Source organism: Tachyglossus aculeatus, chromosome 7 (assembly GCF_015852505.1).
Source record: "Tachyglossus aculeatus isolate mTacAcu1 chromosome 7, mTacAcu1.pri, whole genome shotgun sequence".
In the NCBI taxonomy this organism is placed as follows: domain Eukaryota; kingdom Metazoa; phylum Chordata; class Mammalia; order Monotremata; family Tachyglossidae; genus Tachyglossus; species Tachyglossus aculeatus.
Window position 1 is genome coordinate 32,635,282 of NC_052072.1, and position 25,139 is coordinate 32,660,420.

At 43.7% G+C, this 25,139-nt stretch overlaps 1 protein-coding gene, 1 long non-coding RNA gene and 1 other non-coding gene across 3 annotated transcripts in view; 1 reads left to right on the forward strand and 2 right to left on the reverse strand.

Annotated features, from left to right (window-relative positions):
* LOC119930654 overlaps positions 1-3,026 on the forward strand; it is a 32,063-nt gene extending 29,037 nt beyond the window's left edge. Inside the window, exons 2-3 of the long non-coding RNA XR_005451846.1 lie at positions 48-171; positions 2,663-3,026. This is a non-coding gene — a long non-coding RNA (uncharacterized LOC119930654). The remainder of the gene's footprint in view (positions 1-47; positions 172-2,662) is intronic.
* Positions 465-25,139, reverse strand: part of NGF (nerve growth factor) — a 74,258-nt gene continuing 49,583 nt past the window's right edge. Inside the window, exons 2-3 of the mRNA XM_038749203.1 lie at positions 4,570-4,691; positions 465-1,360 (exon numbers count right to left, since the gene is read on the reverse strand). Coding sequence (XP_038605131.1) covers positions 617-1,348 — 732 coding nt within the window. The 5' untranslated portion in view covers positions 1,349-1,360; positions 4,570-4,691 and the 3' untranslated portion in view covers positions 465-616. The remainder of the gene's footprint in view (positions 1,361-4,569; positions 4,692-25,139) is intronic.
* Positions 20,146-20,283, reverse strand: LOC119931087. The gene has a single exon (XR_005451951.1). It is a non-coding gene; the product is annotated as a small nucleolar RNA SNORA7 (small nucleolar RNA).

The following is a 25,139-nucleotide window of genomic DNA, read 5'->3' on the forward strand; positions in this document are numbered from 1 at the left end:
GAAACAAAATCGAATTTTCATTTTTGTTGTTTAATTCTTATACTCAGTGCCTTGCTCTACTTCACCGGAGGGCTGTGAGGACTGATGGTCCTTCTGCAGCATAGAGCCCTGGGAGGAACCTTTAGATACGCTGAAGATGAACAGTGCCAACAATCTACCTCATGATATCAGGTATGTAAATGGCAGTATTTCACTGGATTTCTTTTGAACAACCTTTCAGGGGAGAATCAATCAATCAATGGTTTTTCTTGAGCACTATTGGCTGCAGAAGCAAATCGCCCCCAGGGGTAGTTGGGTTAGCTCATCGGTCATGTTTCAACCAGACTGTAAACTCCTGAGTCAAGAACTGTACCAGCTCCATGTGCTCTAACCAGCTGCTCCCCAACCCTTTAGCTCATTGAGACTATCTTACCTTTGGAGACTCTTTAACCATCAACGATTAAATAACTGACGTACCCAACACCCAGAGTTTCCAAAAGAGTTTAATAAATAATGAGGTTTCTTTTAACTGTATAAACTATAAATATGCCATGCAGTCCTTATAATTTAAAATAATTTACAGGCTGAGGTAGGGAGGGGCCTAGTTAGGTGAGGGAAATAAGGACCTCTGGCCAGGTCATGGTTTCCCAGATTTCCTACTGAGTACACACACGCAGGCCGTGTCAATGCGGATGAAGCGCCAAGCCGCCTGCTTCTCTTCCATGGTCAGAGCTTTCACAAACGTGTGTGTCGTGGTGCAGTAGGAGTTCCAGTGCTTGGAGTCAATCCCCCTACACCCACTGGCCACGGGCTTCGGGTCTCTGCACTTGGTCTCGAAAAAGTACTGCTTGAACACGTTGTTGTTGATGTTGACTTCCCCCAGCACGGTCACCTCTTTCCCTTTGATGTCAGTGGCCGTGTTTTTGTCCCCAACCCAGACACTGACACTGTCGCACACTGAGAACTCCCCCCGGTGGAACACGGGGTGGGCCGACCTCTTCGCCCGGTTAGTCCGGTTGAGGGAGATGTCGTGGTCGTCCAGGTACTCTGGGGTCTGGGCGTCCGCGGTGACCGGAGGGGGCTGCGTGCTGAACAGAACCCGAGGAGACCGCAGCCGCCTCTTTCTAAAAAGTTTAGGGTCCACAGTGATGTTGAGCGTTTGCCCCGATGCCCGCCCATCTATCTTCCTAGCTGGGGGGCTGGGGGCTGGGTAGGGAGCTGCGTCAGGCCTGTGGTGAGGTTTAGTCCGGTGGGTATTGGAAATGGTGGATCCTGCTGGGAGCCCCAGTGTAGCATTGTCCTCTGTCTGTGGTGCTGCCTGTGTGCCGATCAAAAAAGCTATAATCAGAGTGTAGTACAACATGGACATTACGCTACGCACCTAGAATGAAACAGAAATTGGGATTATTACAGAGATCCCGAGTGGTAGATAAAGTCACATTTTCAGTGTTCATTATGGACTTCAGGGTCCGGGGTCCGATCGAGTCCCCAGAGAGTAAGATGGGATCCCACTGGTCACCATGGGCAATGGTGAGGGGGCCTATGGGCATTTAAGCAGGTTTAGGCCAAACCCCACCCACAATGAACTGATGGGTTTAGGGGGCAGTGGGGATACCTAGAAAAGGAACTGCAGACTCACTGATCCTGGAGATGCAGTGGCAAATATGGGAAGGAAGTTTTTAGAGTGTGTGATTTCCAAGGTATTTTCCTCAGCTTCTTGTAAAATGCTAGAGGCCATTCTCTTTCCACACCATGGCCACAATCTGCCCCCCATGCAGTTCACATATATGATTTTAACCCTGCAGGAGAAGAGGCCTCAGTCTACTTCCTACCACTCACAGAACCAGAATCTCTAGACACATTTGCAGCAAGAAAATCCTGAAACCAAATTCCCCTAATCTCCAGGGTAAGGTTCTCTCTCTAGTTCATACAGAGAACTAGACACCCAGCATTCGAGGGCCTTTAGCATGACTCCAAACCTGGAGTTAACAGCCAGAATTTCAGTTTTCTCTGTGGAGTGTTGGTTTGTGGCATATAGTACACAAACAGGAAGGAAAGTTGTCAAACCTGGCATGATCCCCTCTAATTCCTGGCTCTGCCTGACACACTTCAGCTGTCTGCCAGCTGCACTAGAGCCTAAGACAGAGCCAGGCATCTTGTGAGCATTCAATAAATACTTGACGATAATGATCAGGAAGATGATAAGGATTAAGTTGTCCAGCCTGACCACTGACTGCTGATAATTTTAAGGTCTAATCTGGGAAAATTCAGGTTAGGAGAGCTCTCTAGGAGAGCTCTTGTTCTAATGCTGTTCGTCTCTTCTCAAATTACCCCCACTTATCAGTCCTTTCTCCCTTTCTGTTCAGGGGCTCACATTCCCGTGGGTGTTTTTGAACTGTTTAATATGATGCTTCATATATCTGAAATACAGGGAATGGTAATTTTTTAAGACGATCACAATCTTAGGGATTTTTCTCTTTAAAAGGTGAGACCTGGGCAGAGGCAAAACTTTCCTTGTAGGTGGCAGTGCTGACAACAAGAGAGTGAGAGCATAGTTGGGAGTTTACTCAATTGCCCATGCAACTGATTACCTCTATTGTTACTTGAATAGACATCAGAAACATGTTAAATCAATTGGCCTTGCCCACAGTTAGCAATTCTGCTTTTTACTTGTTTCTCCCAGACCCATAAACCTCTGCCTGCAGCTGGTCCATTCACTCATTAAACTGAGAAGACCCAAGCATCTGCTAGCAGCAAACACTCGAAAAGATCTCCCCCAAGGACCTACAGTCTCAAGAGAACCCAACAAACGGTTTGGAATGGAGAAGCAGGAATTATTGACTCGGGCTCAATTCTAAGAAGCTGCTTGAGCTAGCTCCATTTCCTTCATATCCCAGTCACAAGAATGCATATTCATGTACATGGCTGCAATACAGTTATGAATTCTTTCTTCCCTTTATAAACTCATCCAGGCTGGACCCGAGTAGTTGTTGTTTGTTATTCTAAGAAGGAAGCTACTTCCCATCGTATCCACTTGCTCTTTCATAACTTTGATAGGAGTTTGTGGATTCATCCTGACCAGATGTTTTCCCTTTTCCCTGCTGGCCGTGGGTATCCCTGTGGTTCTCTGACTCATCTACACAGAGCAGATAGGAGTGCACCATCTCGCCAGTCTATCTTTCCTCCCTACACACACTGATGTCAAGCACCCAATGCTTTTGGGTCTTATTATCAGGTGGTGGATAAAACCCTTGCTACAGTTCCTTCTCGGTCCACTCTGACTTTCAGCTGCTTCAAAGTTTTAGACAATCTCCTCCAGAAGTTGAGCAAGTGATGAGCGAATTGATGAAACTTAAATCTGGCCATTTTCCTACCAGTTAGAAGCTCTGGTCAACTATTTGCTGGGAAGAAAGTGAGAACTATTGGTTAAAGAGGAGTTCGGATTGTTGGTGTCTCTTCTCATCCCTCTCTCCCTGCTCCCAGAGATCATTGCTTTCCAACCCTCCCAAGATTCCCAGTTGACTAGTTTCCCTTCTCCAACCTTTTTCTTTATTCCCAGAAACTACAGTCATCTTCCTCAAATGTTGCTTGGGTATATTTCTGAGCATCTGAGAGGTCTGGTCAATTGGTCTCCAAATCAAATTGAAATGCTTGATCACAAGATTTAACATTTTTCACTAATTATTTCCTTCATCTCCCCCTTCACTTGACTTATGCCAAACACATCACTTTCTACCCTTAGCCCGTGACTCCTCATTTCCTGCCCTGGAACAAGCCCTTCTTTCCATTTAGAATACTCTCCCTCCTCCTCATTTCTGCCAAACTATGCCTTTCTCTTTCTACAAACTGCTCAAGGATTCAATCCTCCACTGACCCTTCCCAGACAACCTCCAGCTGACTCCACTTCACCCTAGCAAAATCTGCCACCCTCTTTCCTTTACTGTTAAGAGACATAGTTTTCTAAATTGGAAGTGCAGTTAGCTGAGGGCACTAAAGGTCCTATCAATGACTGATTCTGCTGAGGTAATGAATAGTCACCAACCCTCGGCTCCCATACCTGGGTATCTTTTATGGAAAAATAAGTCTACGGGTGTTTTGGCTGCACTGAAGAGACAGCGGCCTCGATCTTTGTCCAGATTGCTCAAAGGCATCTTGGGAAGGTGAGGAGAAGAAAGGGAATGCTTTGAGAGGTGAAGGGAAGTGCTTCCCTAGTGAATCAGGCCAGCTCCCCTCAGTATTCCTCTGGCCAGAAATGTAGTTTTTCCACAGAACAGCCCTTATAGAGACTGTGAACACAGGAGGTTTGATAACCCTTGGCCTTAACATGGGTGATTTGAAGGGTAAGGGTAAGGGTGGCTATCTCAGAATTGTAACTCCCAGAACATCATGGAGACCAAAATTTGCCCAAGTGTACAGCACAGATATATTGAAATAGGTCAGCATCATGTCTCCCAGGCCCAATCTGATCAGCGGTTGGGCAGAAAAGACTTTTCATTTGCCCCAGGCTTTTGTCTGATGTACTCAAGCCCCTCCTTTACGGGACATTCCCCATTGAGAGGAGATTGCTGTTTAAGTGGGCAAGGTGCTTACCTCAGTATGGCTTGAACAGAAAGCGGCTCCCCTGATAAGGCTTTTATTGGGTCCAGATGCTGAGCTGAGCTTGGGTCCAGCATGCCATCCAGCCCACCCGACTGCACAGCTCAGGGTGGATTCTGCTGGGGGGAGAGGGAAATGATGTTTCATTAGTCACTCCAGGAGGATCACCAGTGTCCCCAAAATCCCCCAGGAAAAAGAGGGTAGACAGGCAGCCTGGCAAGCACTCTGGTGAGATATTTAGTGGTTTGCTGAGTATCTTGGTCCTTCTGCTCCCTCATCTTGCTGATTTTGAATTATACTGAGCACTAGAGAACACTAAGATTCTGCAGAGTGCTAACGCAGGAGTATTTCTACTGTTCCCATGAGAGAAATTTTCTGATTTGTCTTTGGGTGCAATCCACAACCCTCCTACATCCAGTATGGCATCTCCTAAACCAATTCCAGACTAATGTAAAAGCAGACAACAGTGAACAGATGAACAGAAACCCAGCTTACATATTAAACACTAGTAAAAATAGATACATCCTTGATCAACATAATGAGGGTAAATTAAATTGACAAATGTTCTGACCATTCAAAACAAGTCACTGTTTTGTAGAAGACTCTGACTCATTTTGGCAAATGAAGTATTTTATCTACTTGATAAAAGTAAATTTTCACATCAATATGACAGAAAACCTGGGAGAATAGACTCTAGGAGAAAATTTAAGCTTCTGGGGCCAGCCAATCTGAAGAGAAATGGAGAGCATCCCATTAGACCGTTACGTTGTGATTCTTGGAACCCTAAAAAAGTCCTCCTCTTTTTCACTCCAATAAACAAGTCTTTGACATTGAGTTTCTGTCCTGGAAGCCCTGAAAGGCCTGTGAAGATAATTCTCATTTTGGATCTTGGAGAGAGGGAAAAGGTATCCCTCCCCATGAAAGACACAGTAATGATATTGTCTTTTTATGGTGTCTGTTAAGCGCTTACTATATGCCAGGCATACAGTAAAAGCTAACTGGGTTGGACACAGTCCACGTCCCACAGGGGGTTCACAGTATTAATCCCCCTTTTACAGATGAAGTGACAGGCACAGAGAAGTTAAATAACTTACCCAAGGTCACAGAGCAGACAAGTGGCAGAGCTGGGATTAGAACTCATGTCCTTTTGACTCCTAGGCCCATGGTCTATCCACTAAACCACACCACTTGCAATCAAACCACACCTCTCCTCCCCAAACCCCACCACCCGTTGTAAATGAAAGGCTTTGGGACACCTTTGGCTCTCTGATTATTTGTTATTCACTTTGTAAAGCCACCTGTGAAATGATCAAGTGCCAGTCAGTTTGTCCCACAGCAACAGCACTTTTGAGAAAGTTGGCTGACCTGTCACGATACCTCCCCGTGTTCTATTATTATTATTAAGTCTTGTCGAGTTGTTTCTGATTCATAGCGACTCCATGGTTATACTTTCTCCAGAATGTCCTATCCTCTGCCATTATATGCAACCTTTCTAATGGTTCTTCCAAGTGTTCTAAGAACTGTAAAATTGTGCCTTGAAAGAGCCCAGAAGTGAAACTCTCTAAGATGGCACTGGTGGTTCCCCCACAGTTATTCATCCCAGGGTGGGCATCTGCATTGGTACTATCCTTTAAAAGAAGTGCTTGCTCAAGTAGGGAACCCACCTTACTAGTCAGGAAGGTAGCTGGGAATGGTCAATGGGTTAGCAGGGAATAAAGAAGTCTGGCAGGATGCTGATCCAATTTGGAAATTCCACCACCACCAACCCTTTCCCAAGTCACAGAAATTGCCAAACCTCTGCCATGGGACAGCACTGCAAAGAGTCTCAATCCCCTGGTGACAAGAAATCACAAGACCACAACCGCCATTCCAGAGAGGAGGTAAGTAAGAGAAGGTGCTTCTCAGGCAACCATTCTCCTCCAGATGCTATTTCTCTCCTAGGGCTGTGACTACACTGCTGACTGGTGGAGGCTGAAACTCACCTGGACACTTTATCTAAGTGGATAATTTGTGCTTTTCCATTGGATTTGTATTGGATTTACCATTGGATTACCATTGCACCACTTAATGGTAAGCTCCCCAACTAGATGGTGAGGTCCTTGACTAGATGGTAAACTCCCTGACTAGATGAACTCCCTGACTAGATGTATGCTTCTCCTCTAGATGTATGCTCTCCCACTAGATGTAAGATGTAAGATCTTGGAAGACAGAGATGATTTCTACCAAATCCATTGCACTCTCCCATGTGATCGGTACAATGTTCTGCACACAGTCAGTGCTCAAATACCATTGACTGATTTGGACTTGGATGTGCCACTGACAAAACAAGACAGTTGGGCTAGTGCTCTACTAGGCATCCCTTTGCTTCAGAGATAGGAAAACCGAGCCTGGCTTCATTCCTTCCCAGCCAGGAGAGCCTCTGACCGCAAACCCTCTGGAACCTCTTTGAGTCCATTTGCAAATGGAAAATGCTTTTTGAGGTTAACCTTCAAACCTCTTGGTAAGCAGAAGCAAACAGTGTGGATAGTTGCCAATATTAATGAATTCATGTTAGACGAGATCTAGCCTGAATGGTCTAGAGAGATTCTCTCTAGATTGAAAAATAGAACCCTTTGAGCAGGCCCCAGTTTTCAGCCTGCCATCATGTGCAGTGCTAATGAAGACCTATGGAGTAGTAATGTGTGAGTGACCTGGTACTTTTCAATGCCGGGAACAGCGAATAAACTTGGGGCCTTTCAGCCTGAAGCAAGTGCCAGCTGGAACCGCTATACCATTGGATATCATGGATAGGCTCATCTATTCTCGCGCTCAATTGAGTGAGTGAATGAATTCTCGTGGGCTGAGTCAACTTTAAAGCTTGGGGCAGCCTCGTCTACTCTCGTGGGCTGAGTCAACTTTAAAGCTTGGGGAACGGGGTGGCCTCCCTGGAGATGGCACATTCTTGACTCACCCTGGGGGGGATGTTGGACTGCCCCATCTGTCCAAGGTCTTCTGGAATTTATCTGGGCTTGGCATTGATCTGTGAAGTAGCTCTGGACTGTAGCAAGTTCCCTTCCCTATCTCTTGCACCCTCCCGTTTCTTCCCCCCACAGCCCCAAATCTACATCTAGACCTTTGGGGGTTCAGACTTGCCCCACCCTCCCTTCCCTACCACCGACCAACAGTGTAAATTGAAGTGAATAAATGATTTTCAGCTCACTGAGATCTCAGTATTCTGGTGCCCCCTAAAGGTGTTAATGTATTAAAGCATAAATGTCGGCTTCCATTCTTCTACTTCGCCCACTTCAATCAATCGATGGCATTTATTGAATCCTTCCTATGGGCAGACCACCGTACTAAGTGATTGGGAAATTAGAATAGAATAAGTAGGCATAATCCCGGACCTCAGAGATCTTACAAATTACTGGGGGAAACTGATGGTTGCCCACCAAACTGAACTGAAGAACTTTACGTGAATGCATCACTGGTATTTATCAAGTGCTTATTGTTGTGCAGAGTCCTGCAGAAAGTGCTTGGGAGACTACACTAAGTAGACCCAATCTCTGCTCACAAGGATCGGACAACCTGGCCATGTTAACGGTTTTACCTCTCTCTTCCCAACCAAATTTGGGAGCCTTAAAATCAAATGTAAATGCTATGAACTTCCAATATAAGATTACCTTGTCAGTTGAGTGACTTTGGGGAAGTCACTTAACTTTTCTGGGCCTCAGTTACCTCATCTGTAAAATAGGGATGAAGACTGTGAGCCCCCCGTGGGACAACCTGATCACTTTGTAACCTCCCCAGTGCTTAGAACAGTGCTTTGCACATAGTAAGTGCTTAATAAATGCTATTATTATTATTATTATTGTTATTATTATTATTATGATCTTGGTCTCAGCTAAGCTATAAAAGTGAGAAGGTTGATGCACACACTTTAAAAAACACTAAGGCATCAGATAAATTAGTAAGCTCTTTGAGGACAGCTGTCGGGTCTACTCACTTGAATGTACCCTCCCAAATGCGTAGTACAGTATTCTGCCCACAGTAAGCAGTCATTGAACACCATTGATTCACCTTGGAGACTTGCACCTTGCCACATTCTTGGAAACAGATTTCAGGCTATCTTTTGCCTGGATCAGCATTCTACCCATCTGTCACTTGGTCACAAAACTCCTGATATGACCTTCAATCCGTGCCTTGGCCCAATTTTTTCCTCAAAAGGAAAAACCCCTTTCCCCTGCCTGGTACCGTTTATCTCAGCAGTTCATAGGTCCAACTGCATATGTTAAACACAATGGGTACACCTAGCCCTCTTCTCCCTGAAGATAAGATCAGGCCTGCCTGGGTGTTGGGCTGAGAAGTGATGCCATTCCCCAGGGGGCTTGGCTTAGTTCAGGCCAGACAAGGCCTGGGCCTGGGCCGGGCCCTAGTTTTTCTTTCCTGGTTTGGTTACCTCAAGTTGAAGATGACATATATTCATCACACTTTCCAACAGCCGCTCAACCTAAGGGTGAGCCATTTGGCCTAGGGGAGTTCTCCATCTGCAGACCATGAGGCATTCAGCTCACTTTGTCCTGATGAATTCCAGCGAGGACGAGACATTTCACTCTTGAGACTTCTTGCTGTTTGTTTGTAAAGTCCAGCCAGTGGAACAAGCCAGCAAAACAAAATGCAAAGTCCAACAGTCATAAGTTTCCATCCCCACCAAGATGGATGAGATGGGAAATAAAGGGGAATTGGTGTTGTTGTCGATCTCCTGGACCCTCACCCGGTAGTTACAGCACCTTTTAGGGCCTTGTCTTGGAAGCATCTATCAAAGCCAGTCACTATACAAACCTTTCAGAGATGGGTTGTGCCTTTTTTCCATGCTCAGGAAATGTTGTTTTACTCAGGGAAAAGCCAGAGAGACTTCTGCCCCCAGATGACACCACTGACTTCTTTAGCTCTGAATATTTTCTTGGCTTCTCCCTGTAATCAAATTTATCACCTCCTCCTCTAGATTCTTTTTCTCTTTGGAATTGTTGTTTATGAGATGACTGACAATGTGGGGATCCACTTCGGAAAACTACACAGGATTTCCGAGACAGAAAAGATTTCCTTCTTCCTAAATTTTTAAAGAGGAACACTTAGAAGTTGCAGCCAGCTCAAGTACTGGCTTTTATTATGACAAAGCTGTTGGAACATCTGTTAATCTCTAAATTGGCACCGTAGCAAATCATTGATCATCAAACAACCAAGTCCTCTAAGAGCTGTGAAATCTGGCATTTTACTGGCCAGCTACAGACCTGCAATTCAGATATCCAACTGTTGTATGTTGTCAACTTGTACTTCCCAAGCACTTAGTACAGTGCTCTGCACACAGTAAGTGCTCAGTAAATACGATTGAATGAATGAATGAATAAATGAATGAATGAATGAATACCCCTCAATTCTATCCAGAAAGAGGATTATCTAATGACTCAGAGGTGATTGACCTGCTTCCGGGTAAAATCCTAGGTGTATGATCTCCCCTGGGATATTTGATTTTAGCTCTCCCACAGATACCTAATAGGGTGGACTTGTGCAGCAGAAAATAGACAAATAGCAACATGCTCTGCTAATCTGTCACTTTGGATTTTTTTTAATGATAATTGTTAAGTGTTTACTATGTGCTACCTGTATATACATATATATATATACATATATATATGTTTCTACATATTTATTACTCTATTTATTTATTTATTTTACTTGTACATATCTATTCTATTTATTTTATTTTGTTAGTATGTTTGGTTTTGTTCTCTGTCTCCCCCTTCTAGACTGTGAGCCCACTGTTGGGTAGGGACTGGCTCTATACGTTGCCAACTTGTACTTCCCAAGCACTTAGTGCAGTGCTCTGCACACAGTAAGCTTCAATAAATACGACTGATTGATTGATGTGCTAGACACTGTACCAAGTGCTGGGGTAGATACAAAGTAATCAGGTTGGACACGGTCCACGTCCCACATGAGGTTCACAGTCTCAATCCGCATTTTATAGATGAGCTAACTGAGGCACAGATAAGTTAAATAACTTGCCCAAGGTCACCTAGCAGATATGGTGGTGGTGCTGGGATTAGAACACAGGTCCTTCTGATTCCCAGGCCTATGATCTATCTCCTAGGCCATGCTACTTCTCTTTGTTAGCCTGTACTGCCCAAGTGCCCAGCACAGTACAATGCAGCAAGTGGGGGCTCAACCCTCTTAGTGGGAAGGGTTGGGAGTCAGAGGTCATGGGTTCTAATCCCGGCTCCACCACTTGTGTCAGCTGTGTGACTTTGGGCTAGTCACTTCACTTCTCTGGGCCTCAGTTTCCTCATCTGTAAAATGGGGATTAAGACTGTGAGTCCCACATGGGACAACCTGATTACCTTGTATCTACCCCAGCACTTAGCACAGTGCTTGGCACAAAGTAAGCACCTAACAAATGCCATCATCATTTTAAGTGAGTGAGGGGGACACCTAATTCCCTGATAATCCTATTTACCCCATCTGTTCATTGAATGTTAGCTAGCCATGGTGTTTATTAAGCACTTTTTTCCTATGGAATAGCTAAAAGAAAATCAGATTAAAACGCAGTCCCTGTCATACATGGAACCTCCTGCCCTAGTCTGAAAGACATGGAGAGCAGGTATCTTATCCCCATTTTATGGATGAGGAAACTGAGACACAGAGAGGGATCTGTCCAAGATCACGGGGCAGGCCCCTGCACTGGAATTAGAATTCAGCACTTGAGTCCTGCTGAGTTCTGCTGAGAGCTGACCAAACCAGTCATCGGAATCATAGCATTTTAGTGTGTGTGCAGAGTGAACTTTGGTTTTTAATACAGCCAACAAAAGGCACATGTGCCTTGCCCAGTAGTTGGATCTTTTTGATGCTTTGTCATCTGATATCAAGAAGAATCGTCCGTTGAAGTTTTAACAACAGCAGTTTCCCGTTGCTCATTGTTTAACTTATTTTTGCAAAAAGTATTTTGTTTCTCTTTTACTCCCATCCTTCCTCCAACAGTCCCCATTCTGAGCCCATATTAGGGGAATGTAGCTTGAGTTGTTGTTCTTGGGAGGGCTGATGTCTCTTCCAGTACAGACCGCTGTTTTCAGAGTTTCTAGACTAATCAAGAGTTCCTTATGATGAAATGTGTGCTGGAGGTATGAACTGTGTGCTGGAGGTTTGTAGACCTGGAACAATTCAGTATTGAGGAATTAGGAAAATTCACTCTGGCTAGTTTTGAGCTATATTATTGGAATTTAGAGAAACCCAGCCCATTTAACTATCTAGTGGTTTTGGCAGGTCCAGAAGGAAAATAGCCCTGCTGGCACTACTGGAGTCCAGAAAATCACTCTGTTTTTCAGCTGAAATTTGTACAAGTGATAACTCCTCGGGTCCTCCATCTAGTCGAGCCTTAACGGCTCCTTGGAAAATTCCACTGGCACTTTAAGTCACCTTGAGGTGCCTCCTGAGGGGCCCGAACGACTTGAGAAAGAAGCCACTGTGGTAACTTGACCTTGATCTGTGAACTTAAAGGGCTTCAAGGGCAGCTTTGATGTAAGTGGCCTGCCTTGTTAGGCTCTGTCCACAGTCAGCATGCTATTTACCTGACCCAATTCATAGCGTGTGTAGTGGACAAACCTATAAGGAGTTTTCATGGTAGAGGGTAATTATGATGACACTAATGTGGTAAAAACTAAGACAACTAAACAGACAGAAGCCTGACATTACAGTATATTTTGGTAAGAATGTACTGCTGAAATAATAGCTCTCGTAGTCCAGCTCATCAACCTTAGTAATACTAATGATATATCTATAATCTACAGTTGAGTGCCAAAAACAATCCAACAGCTTTTCAGACTTTTCTGCGACCCTAAGAAAACATTTCCTTGGTTCCAACTGGCTGTTCCTTCAACCACAAGAAAAAGATCTATTTCAGCAAATTTTTAGCATTTCCCTGATCTGTCCTTCCCGGATTCATGACTGAGGGTAAGTCCAGTAAGTGGGATGGGGCCACCAGAAAAGGGCATTCATGGAAGGAGGCATAATGGGTTTCCATCAGAAACTCCATTTTTAGAGTTGAAGGTGTAAGCGAAATTTCATCTGTAGGAACTGTCAGCCCACATGCAAGTTCTTTATTCTATTACCTTTTGGACTTGAAAGCTTTCAGCTCTTTCTGAACTGGGCTTTCAAAGCTTTCCTTTTCCTCTTATTGAGGTATGTTTTTCCAAGCCACAAATCAAGAAATATCCCTATTAATAAATATTTATTTATTTATTTCATGGTATTTGTTAAATGCTTACTACATGCCAGGTACTGTATTAAGCACTGGAGTAGATTCAAGATACCTGGTAGGACACAGTTCTTGTCCCACATAGAGCTCACAGTCTTAATCTCCATTTTATGGATGAGGTAACTGAGACACAGAGAAATTAAGTGGCTTTCCCAAGGTCAAACAGCAGAAAAGTACCTGAGCTAGGATTAGAACCCAGGTCCTCTGACTCTCAGGATGTGCCCCTTCCCCTAGGCCACATTACTTCTCACATCATAATGTTTTTCAGATATAGCAAAAGAACATTAAGTCAAACTAAATTGAAAAGACAAATGTATTGAAAAGATTCAGAAGGTTATAACTCAAAGAGCCAGAGAGTTTAGGAATCTTTAAAAGGCAAAGTAAAAAGATTTTCAATTGAAGAGCCCAGAAGGAAGAGGCTGAAAACTTTAATGTGAATGGCCCAGCAAAGAGCAGTCTTGCCTGGAGAACAAAGCAAGGCATGTGGACTTTGTGCTAGGACTGTAAGTCCTATTTTCCCAAGCAAAATCACAGCATCTCCTGCCTATATAAACTGCTTTATGTCCAAGTGAAACATCTTGAGCCCATGCACAGAGCCATGTGGGCCTCATATAGAAGAGTTGCTCCAAAAAAGAGGCAAAAGGATTTGGCTGAGCCAATCTCTTCATACTGCAAGAGACACTTGGGCATCAAAATTGACACCCAGTCTCTTCTGGGATACAATTGGATCCTTAAACCTCCAAAATTTTTCCCAGAAATACATAGTGGCATATTCCAAATGCAAAGGATTTTTATGGTATTAGTTAAGCACTTACTATGTGGCAAACACTCTTCTAAGAGGCGGGGTAGATACAAGTTAGATTGGACACAGTTCCTGTCCCACATGGCTTTGCAGTCTAAGTGAGTGGGAGAACAGGAGAACTGAGGCACAGAGAAGTGATGTGACTTGCCCAAGATCACCAGCAAGGAATTGGCAAAACTGGGATTAGAACCCAGGTACTCTGACCCCTGTGCTCCTTCCACTATGCCCGGTTGCTTCTTATCCCCTCTTCACACCCTGGAGAAGCACTGTCTAACATCTCCCTTTGGACATTTGAGGGAGACCTGAGCCAGCACCAGAGAGGTCCTTCCAGGTGGGTGACAGGAAGTGAAGTGCTATGCTGAGGCCCAAAATCAATCAATAAATCAATTATTGTGTTCAGAGCACTGTATTAAGTGCTTGGGAGAGTACAATACAACAAAGTTGGTAGACACATTCTCTGCCCACATTGAGCTTACAATCTAGAGTGGGAGACAGACATTAATATAAATAAATAATATACAGATATGTACGTAAGTTCTGTGGGGCAGATGAGGGGGTGAATATCATCATTATCATCATCAATCATATTTATTGAGTGCTTACTATATGCAGAGCACTGTACTAAGTGCTTGGGAAGTACAAATTGGCAACACATAGAGACAGTCCCTACCCAACAGTGGGCTCACAGTCTAAAAGGGGGAGATAGAGAACAAAACCAAACATACTAACAAAATAAAATAAATAGGATAGATATGTACAAGTAAAATAAATAAATAAATAAATAGAGTAATAAATATGTACAAACATATATACATATATACAGGTGCTGTGGGGAAGGGAAGGAGGTAAGATGGGGGGGATGGAGAGGGGGACGAGGGGGAGAGGAAGGAAGGGGCTCAGTCTGGGAAGGCCTCCTGGAGGAGGTGAGCTCTCAGTAGGGCCTTGAAGGGAGGAAGAGAGCTAGCTTGGCGGATGGGCAGAGGGAGGGCATTCCAGGCCCGGGGGATGACGTGGGCCGGGGGTCGATGGCGGGACAGGCGAGAACGAGGTACGGTGAGGAGATTAGCGGTGGAGGAGCGGAGGGTGCGGGCTGGGCTGTAGAAGGAGAGAAGGGAGGTGAGGTAGGAGGGGGCGAGGTGATGGAGAGCCTTGAAGCCCAGGGTGAGGAGTTTCTGCCTGATGCGCAGATTGATTGGTAGCCACTGGAGATTTTTGAGGAGGGGAGTAATATGCCCAGAGTGTTTCTGGACAAAGATAATCCGGGCAGCAGCATGAAGTATGGATTGAAGTGGAGAGAGACACGAGGATGGGAGATCAGAGAGAAGGCTGATGCAGTAGTCCAGACAGGTTAGGATGAGAGCTTGAATGAGCAGGGTAGCAGTTTGGATGGAGAGGAAAGGGTGGATCTCGGCAATGTTGCGGAGCTGAGACCGGCAGGTTTTGGTGACGGCTTGGATGTGAGGGGTGAATGAGAGAGCGGAGTCGAGGATGACACCAAGGTTGCGGGCTTGTGAGACGGGAAGGATGGTAGTGCCATCAACAGAGATGGGAAAGTCAGGGAGAGGACAAGGTTTGGGAGGGAAGACAAGGAGTTCAGTCTTCGACATGTTGAGCTTTAGGTGGCAGGCAGACAACCAGATGGAGATGTCCTGAAGGCAGGAGGAGATGCGAGCCTAGAGAGAGGGGGAGAGAGGAGGGGCAGAGATGTAGATCTGGGTGTCATCAGCGTAGAGATGATAGTTGAAGCCGTGGGAGCGAGTGAGGTCACCAAGGGAGTGCGTGTAGATTGAGAACAGAAGGGGACCAAGCACTGAACCTTGGGAAACCCCCACAGTAAAAGGATGGGAGGGGGAAGAGGAGCCTGCAAAAGAGACTGAGAAAGAACGACCGGAGAGATAAGAGGAGAACCAGGAGAGGACGGAGTCTGTGAAGCCACGGTCAGATAGCGTGTTGAGGAGAAGGGGGTGGTCCACAGTGTCAAAGGCAGCTGAGAGGTCGAGGAGGATTAAGACAGAGTACGAGCCATTGGATTTGGCAAGCAGGAGGTCATTGGTGACCTTTGAGAGGGCAGTTTCCGTGGAATGAAGGGGACGGAAGCCAGACTGGAGGGGGTCGAGGAGAGAGTTGTTGTTGAGGAATTCTAGGGAGCGCATGTAGACAACTCGTTCAAGGAGTTTGGAAAGGAATGGTAGGAGGGATATGGGATGATAACTAGAAGGTGAGGTGGGGTCAAGAGAGGTTTTTTTTAGGATGGGAGAGACATGGGCATGTTTGAAGGCAGAGGGGAAGGAACCAGTGGAGAGTGAGTGGTTGAAGATGGAAGTTAAGGAGGGGAGAAGGGATGGAGCGAGAGATTTCATGAGATGAGAGGGAATGGGGTCAGAAGCACAGGTGGCCTGAGTAGCACTTGAGAGGAGGGAGGAGAGCTCCTCTGAGGATACCGCTGGGAAGGATGGGAGAGTAGCAGAGAGTGTTGAGAGCCGGGGGGTTGGATGCCCAAAGGGTAAATATCCAATGCATTGATGACGCAGAAGAGAGAGGGAATCAGGGAAAAGACGGCTTAGTTGGGGAAGGCGTCTTGGAGGGGATGTGCCCTCCAAGATGTGCTTTGAAGCTGGGGAGAGTAGTGGTGAGCGACAGCATTTGAAGGAAGTGAAAGTCTGCAGTTAGAAGAGTCAAAAGGTGAACGAGAGGATAATGCTGTTGCAGGTTCCGTGGTACCTTAGACCTCCGAGGTGGGAGTAGTTGACGGAGGTGGAGAAGGCGGCATGGAGGTGACAGGAGGCACATAGAGACAATGAGCATCAATAGTTTGTACTACTAAACTTCAGTTTTTGAATGGAAAAGTTGAAATCTGCTTATTCAAAGGGTCCACTTCTACATGTAATGTATGGTAACATCCTTAGTGTCTTAACACTTCCCTGTTGGTATTTCCTGGCTTGTCCACTGCCCTCACACCCAAAAATCTGACTCAAGGCATGAAAGAGATAACTCAGCTCTGTTGTGCCCAGACATGTAGCACGCACATGCTTCTGGATAACCTGGGGCTAAGATAAGGACTAAGGGAGGCTGTCATTTAGAAATTAGAATTTACTTCCACTTCAGTGTTTGTAAAAGCTTTGTGCTGTGTATCATCTTAACTAGCATAAGTCATAAATCGGCTCTTGACTGTCCAAGAACATATAGGCTTTATGGTAGCCAAAGAAATGTCAGCAAAGTGGTTAACTGTAATGAAGGACTATTTGAAGTGCATTTTAAGCTCACATAAAGGAATTTCATACGTCACTTTAATTATCTCTAAAGGAAAGGTAAGGGGAGACAAAAACCTGCTGTCCCTTGAAACTTAGTTGATTCCCATATAATTACATTTCAGAAAGGTCTCAATCCTCTAGTGTTTCTTCTTTTAAATTTCATTTGACCATAGCATCACAAACAAAAGGAAAACTTTGGTTTCAGGGGGAATTCACTCTGGGGTTAACAAGAGACCCACAGTGTTCATCTGTCTCTAGGGGCCTGGAGCATTTTGAATTCCAAAGGTTCAGAGCAAGTTGCCTTTTTCCCACACCTATAGAATGTAGGAGACCAGTCACTCATCCTTTTCCCTCTTATTTGGTGTCCTTCTGATTTTTTTTTCGGTTTCGGACACATTCATTCCTGAATTTTAATTCTCAGTAACTTTACTCCATTTTTCCTTCTTTCAGTTGAAGCCAGACCTGACTACTTAGTCATCTGTTATCTAGGAGTGGGAGTAGCTATTTTGGTGTAGTGTCACCTCAAAACTATCCACAGTCTCAGGCCAGGAGAAATTATTGATATGTATACCAAGATATTGTTGGAATGCATGCCGTTTAAATGTGCAGCGCCTGCTCCCTGGATAAGTGCTCAATAGTCAGAGATCTTGCAGCTGTGGGACACATTATCTGCAATCACTGCAAACAAAAACACTGAGTAATAGACAAAAAAACATTTTTAATGACCCAATTTCTTGGCTTTATTAAGCTTCATCCCAGATAGTGGCAGAAGTTTCATCTATCGTTAAGCCTCTGCTGGGCTCAGCTTCAGCATTCATACATCCTAAATAGTAAATTGCATCGATTAAGCATTTACTGGGTGCAGAGCACTGCACTAACCACTGTGTGACCTTGGGCAAGTTACTTCCCTGTGTCTCAGTTCCCTCATCTGTAAAATGGGTATTGAGACTGTGAGCCCCAGGTGGGTCCTGGACTATGTCCAACCTGATTAACACATATCTACCCTAGTGCTTAGTACAGTGCCTGGCACCGAGTAAGCACTTAACAAATACCATTAACAAATAAGCGAAGACTGGTAAAGCATACACTGGTGAGAATTAAATACAGTCCCTGTCCCATAATCTAAGAAGGACTACTGCCTGGTGTTTAAAAGGGTTTCTAGATTATGCTGATCATTAAATAGTTTACGTTTTCAGCCTCCCCACCAGGTCAGCAGAAACATCATCTCCTAGGGAGACAAGTCACCAGGTGACTAAAATAAAGCCTTGTCTACACAAGCAGAAGGTTGCACAATGTCTTTGCAAATCTGGGATTGCCCACGGAGTCAGACTGGATAATCCTGCCAAAATATATTTCTTTATTACCAAAATGACAGAACTGGCTGTGCAGATGCTTCCCAAATTCCATGATTCTGTGATTCTCCTTGGGTGCCCCACCACCCAAAAGAAACATCTGTGATTCTCCTTTCCACCCTGGCTAGTGGAGGCAGACCTGATTTCCAGATGTTATCACAATAAGGGTTTCAGAGAGAGAAGAACATCAAGGTAGACGGGTAGAGAAGAGCCTTTGTTCAGTTAACTTCTGATGAACTATAGTTGTTAAAAACAAGCACACACCCTAATTTCTACCAAAACATGAACTCTTAAAAACTTCTACTAGCCTACAGGTGTGATAAAATCTAGCTGCTCCCAGTTTCCCGCAAGGGAATGATCAGAAATGTCTGGATTTTTCCTTTGAGGCTGGTATGCTCTGTTCCTGCCTCCGGGTACCTTGCACAGCGCTTTAAAGAAGGTGGTTTCATTGTTCAGTCACAACCCATAGTGTGAGTCGGAAAAGATGAAAAAATGCATATCAAAACTGGTGGAAGTTGTGCAAGCGGTAATGAAAACCATTTATCAGTGTCTCACTTGTCTATCTGTGAATCAATCAAGATTTAACTGTCAGGGCTCAAGACTTGGATCTGTGTTGGAGCTACATTTTGGAGATCTCCATGACTCAGAACATGTAGTCAGGCTATGCTGCATCCCTATCTGATGATCTGCAATCCCAAACATTTCTATCCCACATCCCTCTGAACTTAACTACAACTTTCACCTTCTGCTTGCTTCACAATCTTGTTTTACATGGGCTACAACACAATTCTGTAACTGCTAGTGCAGTTGCATATTTGAAGGGCTTGATTTGAACCCCTTTTGCTTTTTTAATTTAGCTTGAGCTAGTTAGACATTCAAAGTTTGCTTTCAATATGTCTCCTCTTCTAGCATGTGCCCTAAATGTTCTTTGCAGATACTTCTGCTTACACCTTCAAAACTTGAGTATTTGTGTAAGTGTCCCTGACTAATCAAAAAGAAACACCATGTCTTGTTCTAGGAGTGTTAAAACCAAGCCAAAGTGGCTTTCTCAAGACAGAACCTAGGGACATACTGTCTTTATTCCCTTTTTCTTGGTTTGGAGAGGAAAGCAGAAACTGAAGGCAGTAGCTAGATTAGGACTGAACAGCTGGATGTCTATGGAACTCGGCATCCTGCCATTTGGATATTATCTTTCTGTTTTCGGGGATTCTTCTCAATCTCCTCTTGATTTCTCTTTCTCCTGTCACAGATTCCTTGCTTTGCCCTATTGTCCCTGAAGCCTCCTCAGTTCTCCTTCCTGCAAATGAACTTCCTTTCTTCCCTGACCCCTTGAAGAATGAAAATAAAAATTAAAAAAAAAAACAAAAACAAATCCACTCCCCCATTATTTGGAAAGTGCCTGGCTTATCAAAGGTGCCTGTCAAAATGGAAACTCCTAGAAGGCAGGTCGAGTCTGTTAGTACAACCCCTACAGGGCAGGGATCGGGTCTACCCACTCTGTCGTGCTCTCCCAAGTGCTTATTTTAGTGCTCTGCACACAATAAGAACTTAATAAATACCACTGATGGACTAAAGCCAGCCCAACATCTTGTGCTCTTAGATTCTCAAGAGGGACCCTAACTGGATAGTGAGGGCTCCAACTGGCTGAGGATTGTCTCGTCTTGTCTTATGCAATCGAGTTGTGTCCGACCCATACCGACTCCATGAGCACATCGCTCCCAGAATGCCCCATCTCCATCTGCAATCATTCTGGTAATGTATCCAGAGATTTCTTGGTAAAAATACAGAAGTGGTTTACCATTGCCTCCTTCCACACAGTAAACTTGAGTCTCTAACCTCGACTCTCTCCCATGCCATTGCTGCCCAGCGTGGTGAGTTTTGACTTGTAACAGACTGCCTTCCACTCTCTAGCCACTGCTCAAGCTAGGAATGGAATGGGTATGCCTCTGCTTGACTGTCCCTCCCATAGCTGAAACAGATAGAATACTGGAAACTCTCCAGGTGTGATCCTGAGAGGGGGAGGATTGTCTACATCCAGGTAAATCAGAAATAGAGCCTTGCCAATCGGAGATCCCCTTTATCCCACCAGATCCATACATAGAGACTAAGTAATGTAAGGCGTGATCAAGGGTTAAAAACAATGGCTACAAGATGATGGGCCCTGAGCTAATGGTTACAACTAAGGGAAAGTCATGTAGCCTAGTGGAAAAAGCTTGAGGATCTGGGTTCTAATCCTGACTCCACTACATACCTCTTGTGTAACCATAGGCAAGTCACTCAACTTCTCTGTGCCTCAGTTCCTTCAACAGCAAAATGGGGATTTAATATCTGTTCTCCCTCCTATTTAGAATGTGTGCCCCATGTGGGACTTGATTATCTTGTATCTACCATAGCGCTTAGTACAGTTCTTGGCATATAGTAAGCAATTAAATACCACAATGTATCATTATTATCATTATTATTGTTATTATCTCAGGAAGGAAATAGTAAGTGCTTAACAAATACCATAAAAAACAAGAAATCATCATCCACTGTTCCCTAAAACGTGCAGCTAAAAAAGTGAATTAATGCTCAGAACATCATCAGGAAAGGTATTGAAAAACAAAATAGCATATCACCACTCTGTAAAACTGTGGCATACCTGAACCTAAAATAGTACATGGAATTCTGGTGATTATGTCTTAGGAAGACTGTAACAAAGCTTGAAGAAGGTTCAGAGAAGGGGAACCAAGATTATAGGAGTAGGAAGTAATTAGTAGCTTCTGAGTGGGGGTATACTCTTCCAGCCTGGAAAATTTAAATCTGAAAGGGGACAGGACAGAATTACAGAGAATCAAAAATGTAGCAGGCAGGGAAAAATGGAATTATTATTATTATTATTATTATTATTATTGTATTTGTTAAATACTATGTATCAACAAACGCTCTAAACGGTGGAGTAGATATAAATTCATCAGGTTGGACACAGTCCCTGTCCCACATGGGATTCCTAGTTCACCAAATCCCACAACATCAACACCTGGAATAGTAAATGAAACCTGAGGGTGGTAGCGGCAAAACTTATTTAAGGAGATCTTCTACACTGGAAGAGGCAAATTTCAGGAATACATTACCACAGAAAGTTAGGATTAGTTCATTCCCGAAAAGCCAGGAGAAGAGAACAGGACTCGGTGTTTTATGCGATCCTAAAACTGCATGAGGATCTGTCAGCCTCTGTCTGTTTTCTGTACTAAGAGTTTTGTTTCTGCCCTGTTGAAGTTTACAGTCTAATAGGTAAAATAAAGCAGGCTGTCTTTTTTTCCCCAAAACCCAAATGAGTGAAGGGAAGAGGGAGGAGATGTCCAGCAGTATAACGATTATATTTTTCCTTGAACCACTCCTTTGGAAACTTTGGAAGCACTTTAGGAGATGCGGGGCCAGATGGACTATCGGTTTCATGTAATCTGGCATTTCTTACAGCGCATCTTCTCTCCTGATGGCAGAAGACAGTCTGGAAATAAGGTGAGCTGGACAGTGCAGAGCCATCTGCACTTCTAGGCAGCAGCTGTCCAGTGAGCAGACTCCTGGATTCGTCAGAAACTTGAGGGACCATTCAATCTGACTGCCCCAAATTCTATTGCGCAGGCATCAAACTAGTTGTGTTCAGCTACCATAGAAAATTGGATTACAGATTTTTAAAAAGATCTAGACTGGGTTTTTCCCCAAGTAGAGATGACCAGTAAATGCTACTTACTTTCCCATCTCCCAAGCCCACCAAAGGACTTGAAAGAAAGGAATAAAATCCAGGAAATGAGGATTACAAAAGGACATCTCTCAAAGTCACAAAAAGCCATTACTTTTAGATCCCTGTTTTCTCTGTTAGAAATCAGTTAACAGTCAATCAATCATATTGATTGAGTGCTTACTGTGTGCAAAGCACTGTACTGAGAGAAAAATATAAAAGTTGGTAGACACATTCCCTGACCACAGTGGTTATGGAAATAAATCCTTAATCATGGAGATGAAATTCTAATTTCCGGTAGTTTGAAGGAAGGGACTTCTGATTGTAAAATTGTAATGGACCCAGCCAGAGTCTACAGAAACTCTGAATGACCATAACTTTGGATTTATGTGTCAGGAGTTGAGGAAAAATTGATGACTTCAGATAAAAATAAAATGAAACAGAGACTTTGGGAAGCCAAGAGAAGATCAGTTAACACTTTGAAAGATGCAGTTATGAACATTTTATAATAGTATATAAATTGAAAATACATTTCATATAGGCAATATAGTTTCTTTTTAGGTTTAGATGTTTTATAAAGTGTTATAAAATGGTTCTTCCTTACAAAACCCAGTAAAGTATCAAGGGTAAAGTGGTTGAATGAAAAGGAAAGTGAAAAATAATATAGACTATGAATGGTCTGTATATCTTGCTCCTAACTCGGATGGCATGAAATAAGCCCCCCAAGTGCTCATTTAAATTTTGCTCATAATAATTGATGTATTAATTATAATTACAGTGCTTAGTACAGTTCCAGGCACATAGTAGTTGCTTAACGAATACCATAAAAAAGGGCGATGTTCCCATACCCTGAACTGATTTGAAATATTGACTTACCTTGCAGGAGAAGCATATTTAACGTTTGTCAGAGGAGGTTCAGATCACAGGGAAACTCCTCTAGCCGAAAAACAAAATCTAAAGTGGGAACGGAGGCAGGGGAATGGAGGAAGAATAGGCAAGGGCAGAAGCAGAGTTTTCACTGTGCCAGCCCAGAGGTACTGGCTTATTTTCATCCCTTAATTTTGTAAATAAAATTAGAACAAAACACATCTATGCCACTCCTGAGGCCTGGACAATATTCTGGACAATATTGCAACGTGCAGAATATTTGTAAGGCAAAAGTTGCAATGTAAAAAATATGTACAGGTGCCTTGCATTATCAATATTAAACTTTTCATTTTAATTTTTTTCCCACAGTACTTGTTTTTTCCATCCAGATTTGCCATCCAAGGCTAGACTCTGGAGGCAGCCATGGCCTAGGGGGAAGAGTGTGAGACTGGGAATCAGGAAGCCTGCTTTTTTTGTTTTTTGCTTTTTTTTAAAAAATGGTATTTGTTAAGGGCTTACTATGTGCCAGGCACTGCACTAAGCAGTGAGGTTGATACAAGCCAATCGGTTTGGATACAATCCATTTCCCATTTGGGGCTCACAGTCTTAATCTGCATTTTACAGATGCAGTAACTGAGGCACAGAGAAGTTAAGTGACTTGTCCATGGTCACACAGCAGACAAGTGGCCAAGGGAGGATTAGAACCCAGGTCCTCTGACTCCCAGGCCCATACATTAGGCCACACTGATTCCAGGTCCTCCATTTGACTATTGTGTGACCTTGAGCAAATCACTTTGCTTCTCCATGCCTCAGCTTCGTTATCTGTAAAATGGAGAAAAAAGCATAGTCCTCTCTCTCTATATGCCCCAGTGGATTATCTTGAGCACTTATCACAATATTGGGTACACAGTAAGCATTTAGCAAATGCCATCACCATCATTTGCAAATCTGTCTCTGGTCTCAGGTGTCCTCCCTGGTAGGGCAAACCTGAAAGCTTTTGAAAGCAGTTCTGCATCCTGGTGAAGTCCAACCAAATTGATGAGCTGACAATCAATCAATCAATCAATCGTATTTATTGAGCGCTTACTGTGTGCAGAGCACTGTACTAAGCGCTTGGGAAGTACAAGTTGGCAGCGTATAGAGACAGTCCCTACCCAACAGTGGACTCACAGTCTAGAAGCTAAATCATGAGGGATAGGGAAAAGATACCCACCTATGAGAGAACACCCTCTGGCCAGGGTGTAAATACCTTTAAAAGTTTGGTCTTCCCCACTAATTCCAGGAGGAACCTTCAACAAGAGAAACACCTCCAAGCTCTGATTCCCCATCCTGGATCCTGCTTATTAAAGTATGTACTCTCCTTACTACCGAGCCGTGGCATGAGAGGCAAGCAACTCTGAGCAAAGGGGAGCAATTAGGAAAGAGAGGCTTGAAAACATCTTCGATGTGCCTCTCATAAGTGGAGTGATGTTTATAATTTAGGAATGTGGCCTGTTGCAAGTTGAAATTAGTTTCATACATTCGTGGGATAAGATTCCAAATTAAACTCAGAATATTATGGATGACTGAAAAGTTTTGACTTCTCTCTCCAAAGAAAAGGCACCAATTGATCAGGGGTACGTTCTTTAGTATTTGGCTGAATTTTCGGGGTGCAAATGTATTGGAAAAGACAAAACCAGAACTGTTGTATTCAAGGGCAGTTTGCTCGAATTTCCATTCATGGACATTCAGTCAAAAAACATCCCATATATTTGCAAGAAAACATAGAATAGGATATCGTTGCTGAGCTTAATCAGAACCAGAGTAAAATTCCATCGACAAGAATAGAAACATAGCCCAATGATTTCATTTTTAGTCTATAACTCAGTGTTTGTTTTGCCTGCTCTGTTTGTCACTTTCTAGAACAAGAAATTACAGACGAATGGTGGGAGGAGGGACAACTTAGAATTCAATAAACATTCCACAGAAATACAAAAGGATCAAATGTCAAGTGCCCTGTGTTGATAAAATTCACAAGTAGATCTAAAGTGTGAGGTGGTAATGTTTTTTCCCCAGTATTGTGGCTAAGTTACTGAATCAGGGTTGAATGATCTCTTCCTCACCCTCTCAACACCCAGTATTATCTGTAATTAAAATAATCTGACAAGGCCAAGGGAATGCTGCAACTGCAATAACAGTTTTTTAAAGGATCTTTATTGTTAATACAATAATAATGTATGTTAAATACTTACCAAGCATCACACTCTGTTCTTAGGGCTGGGGTAGATACAAGTTATTCAGATTGGAC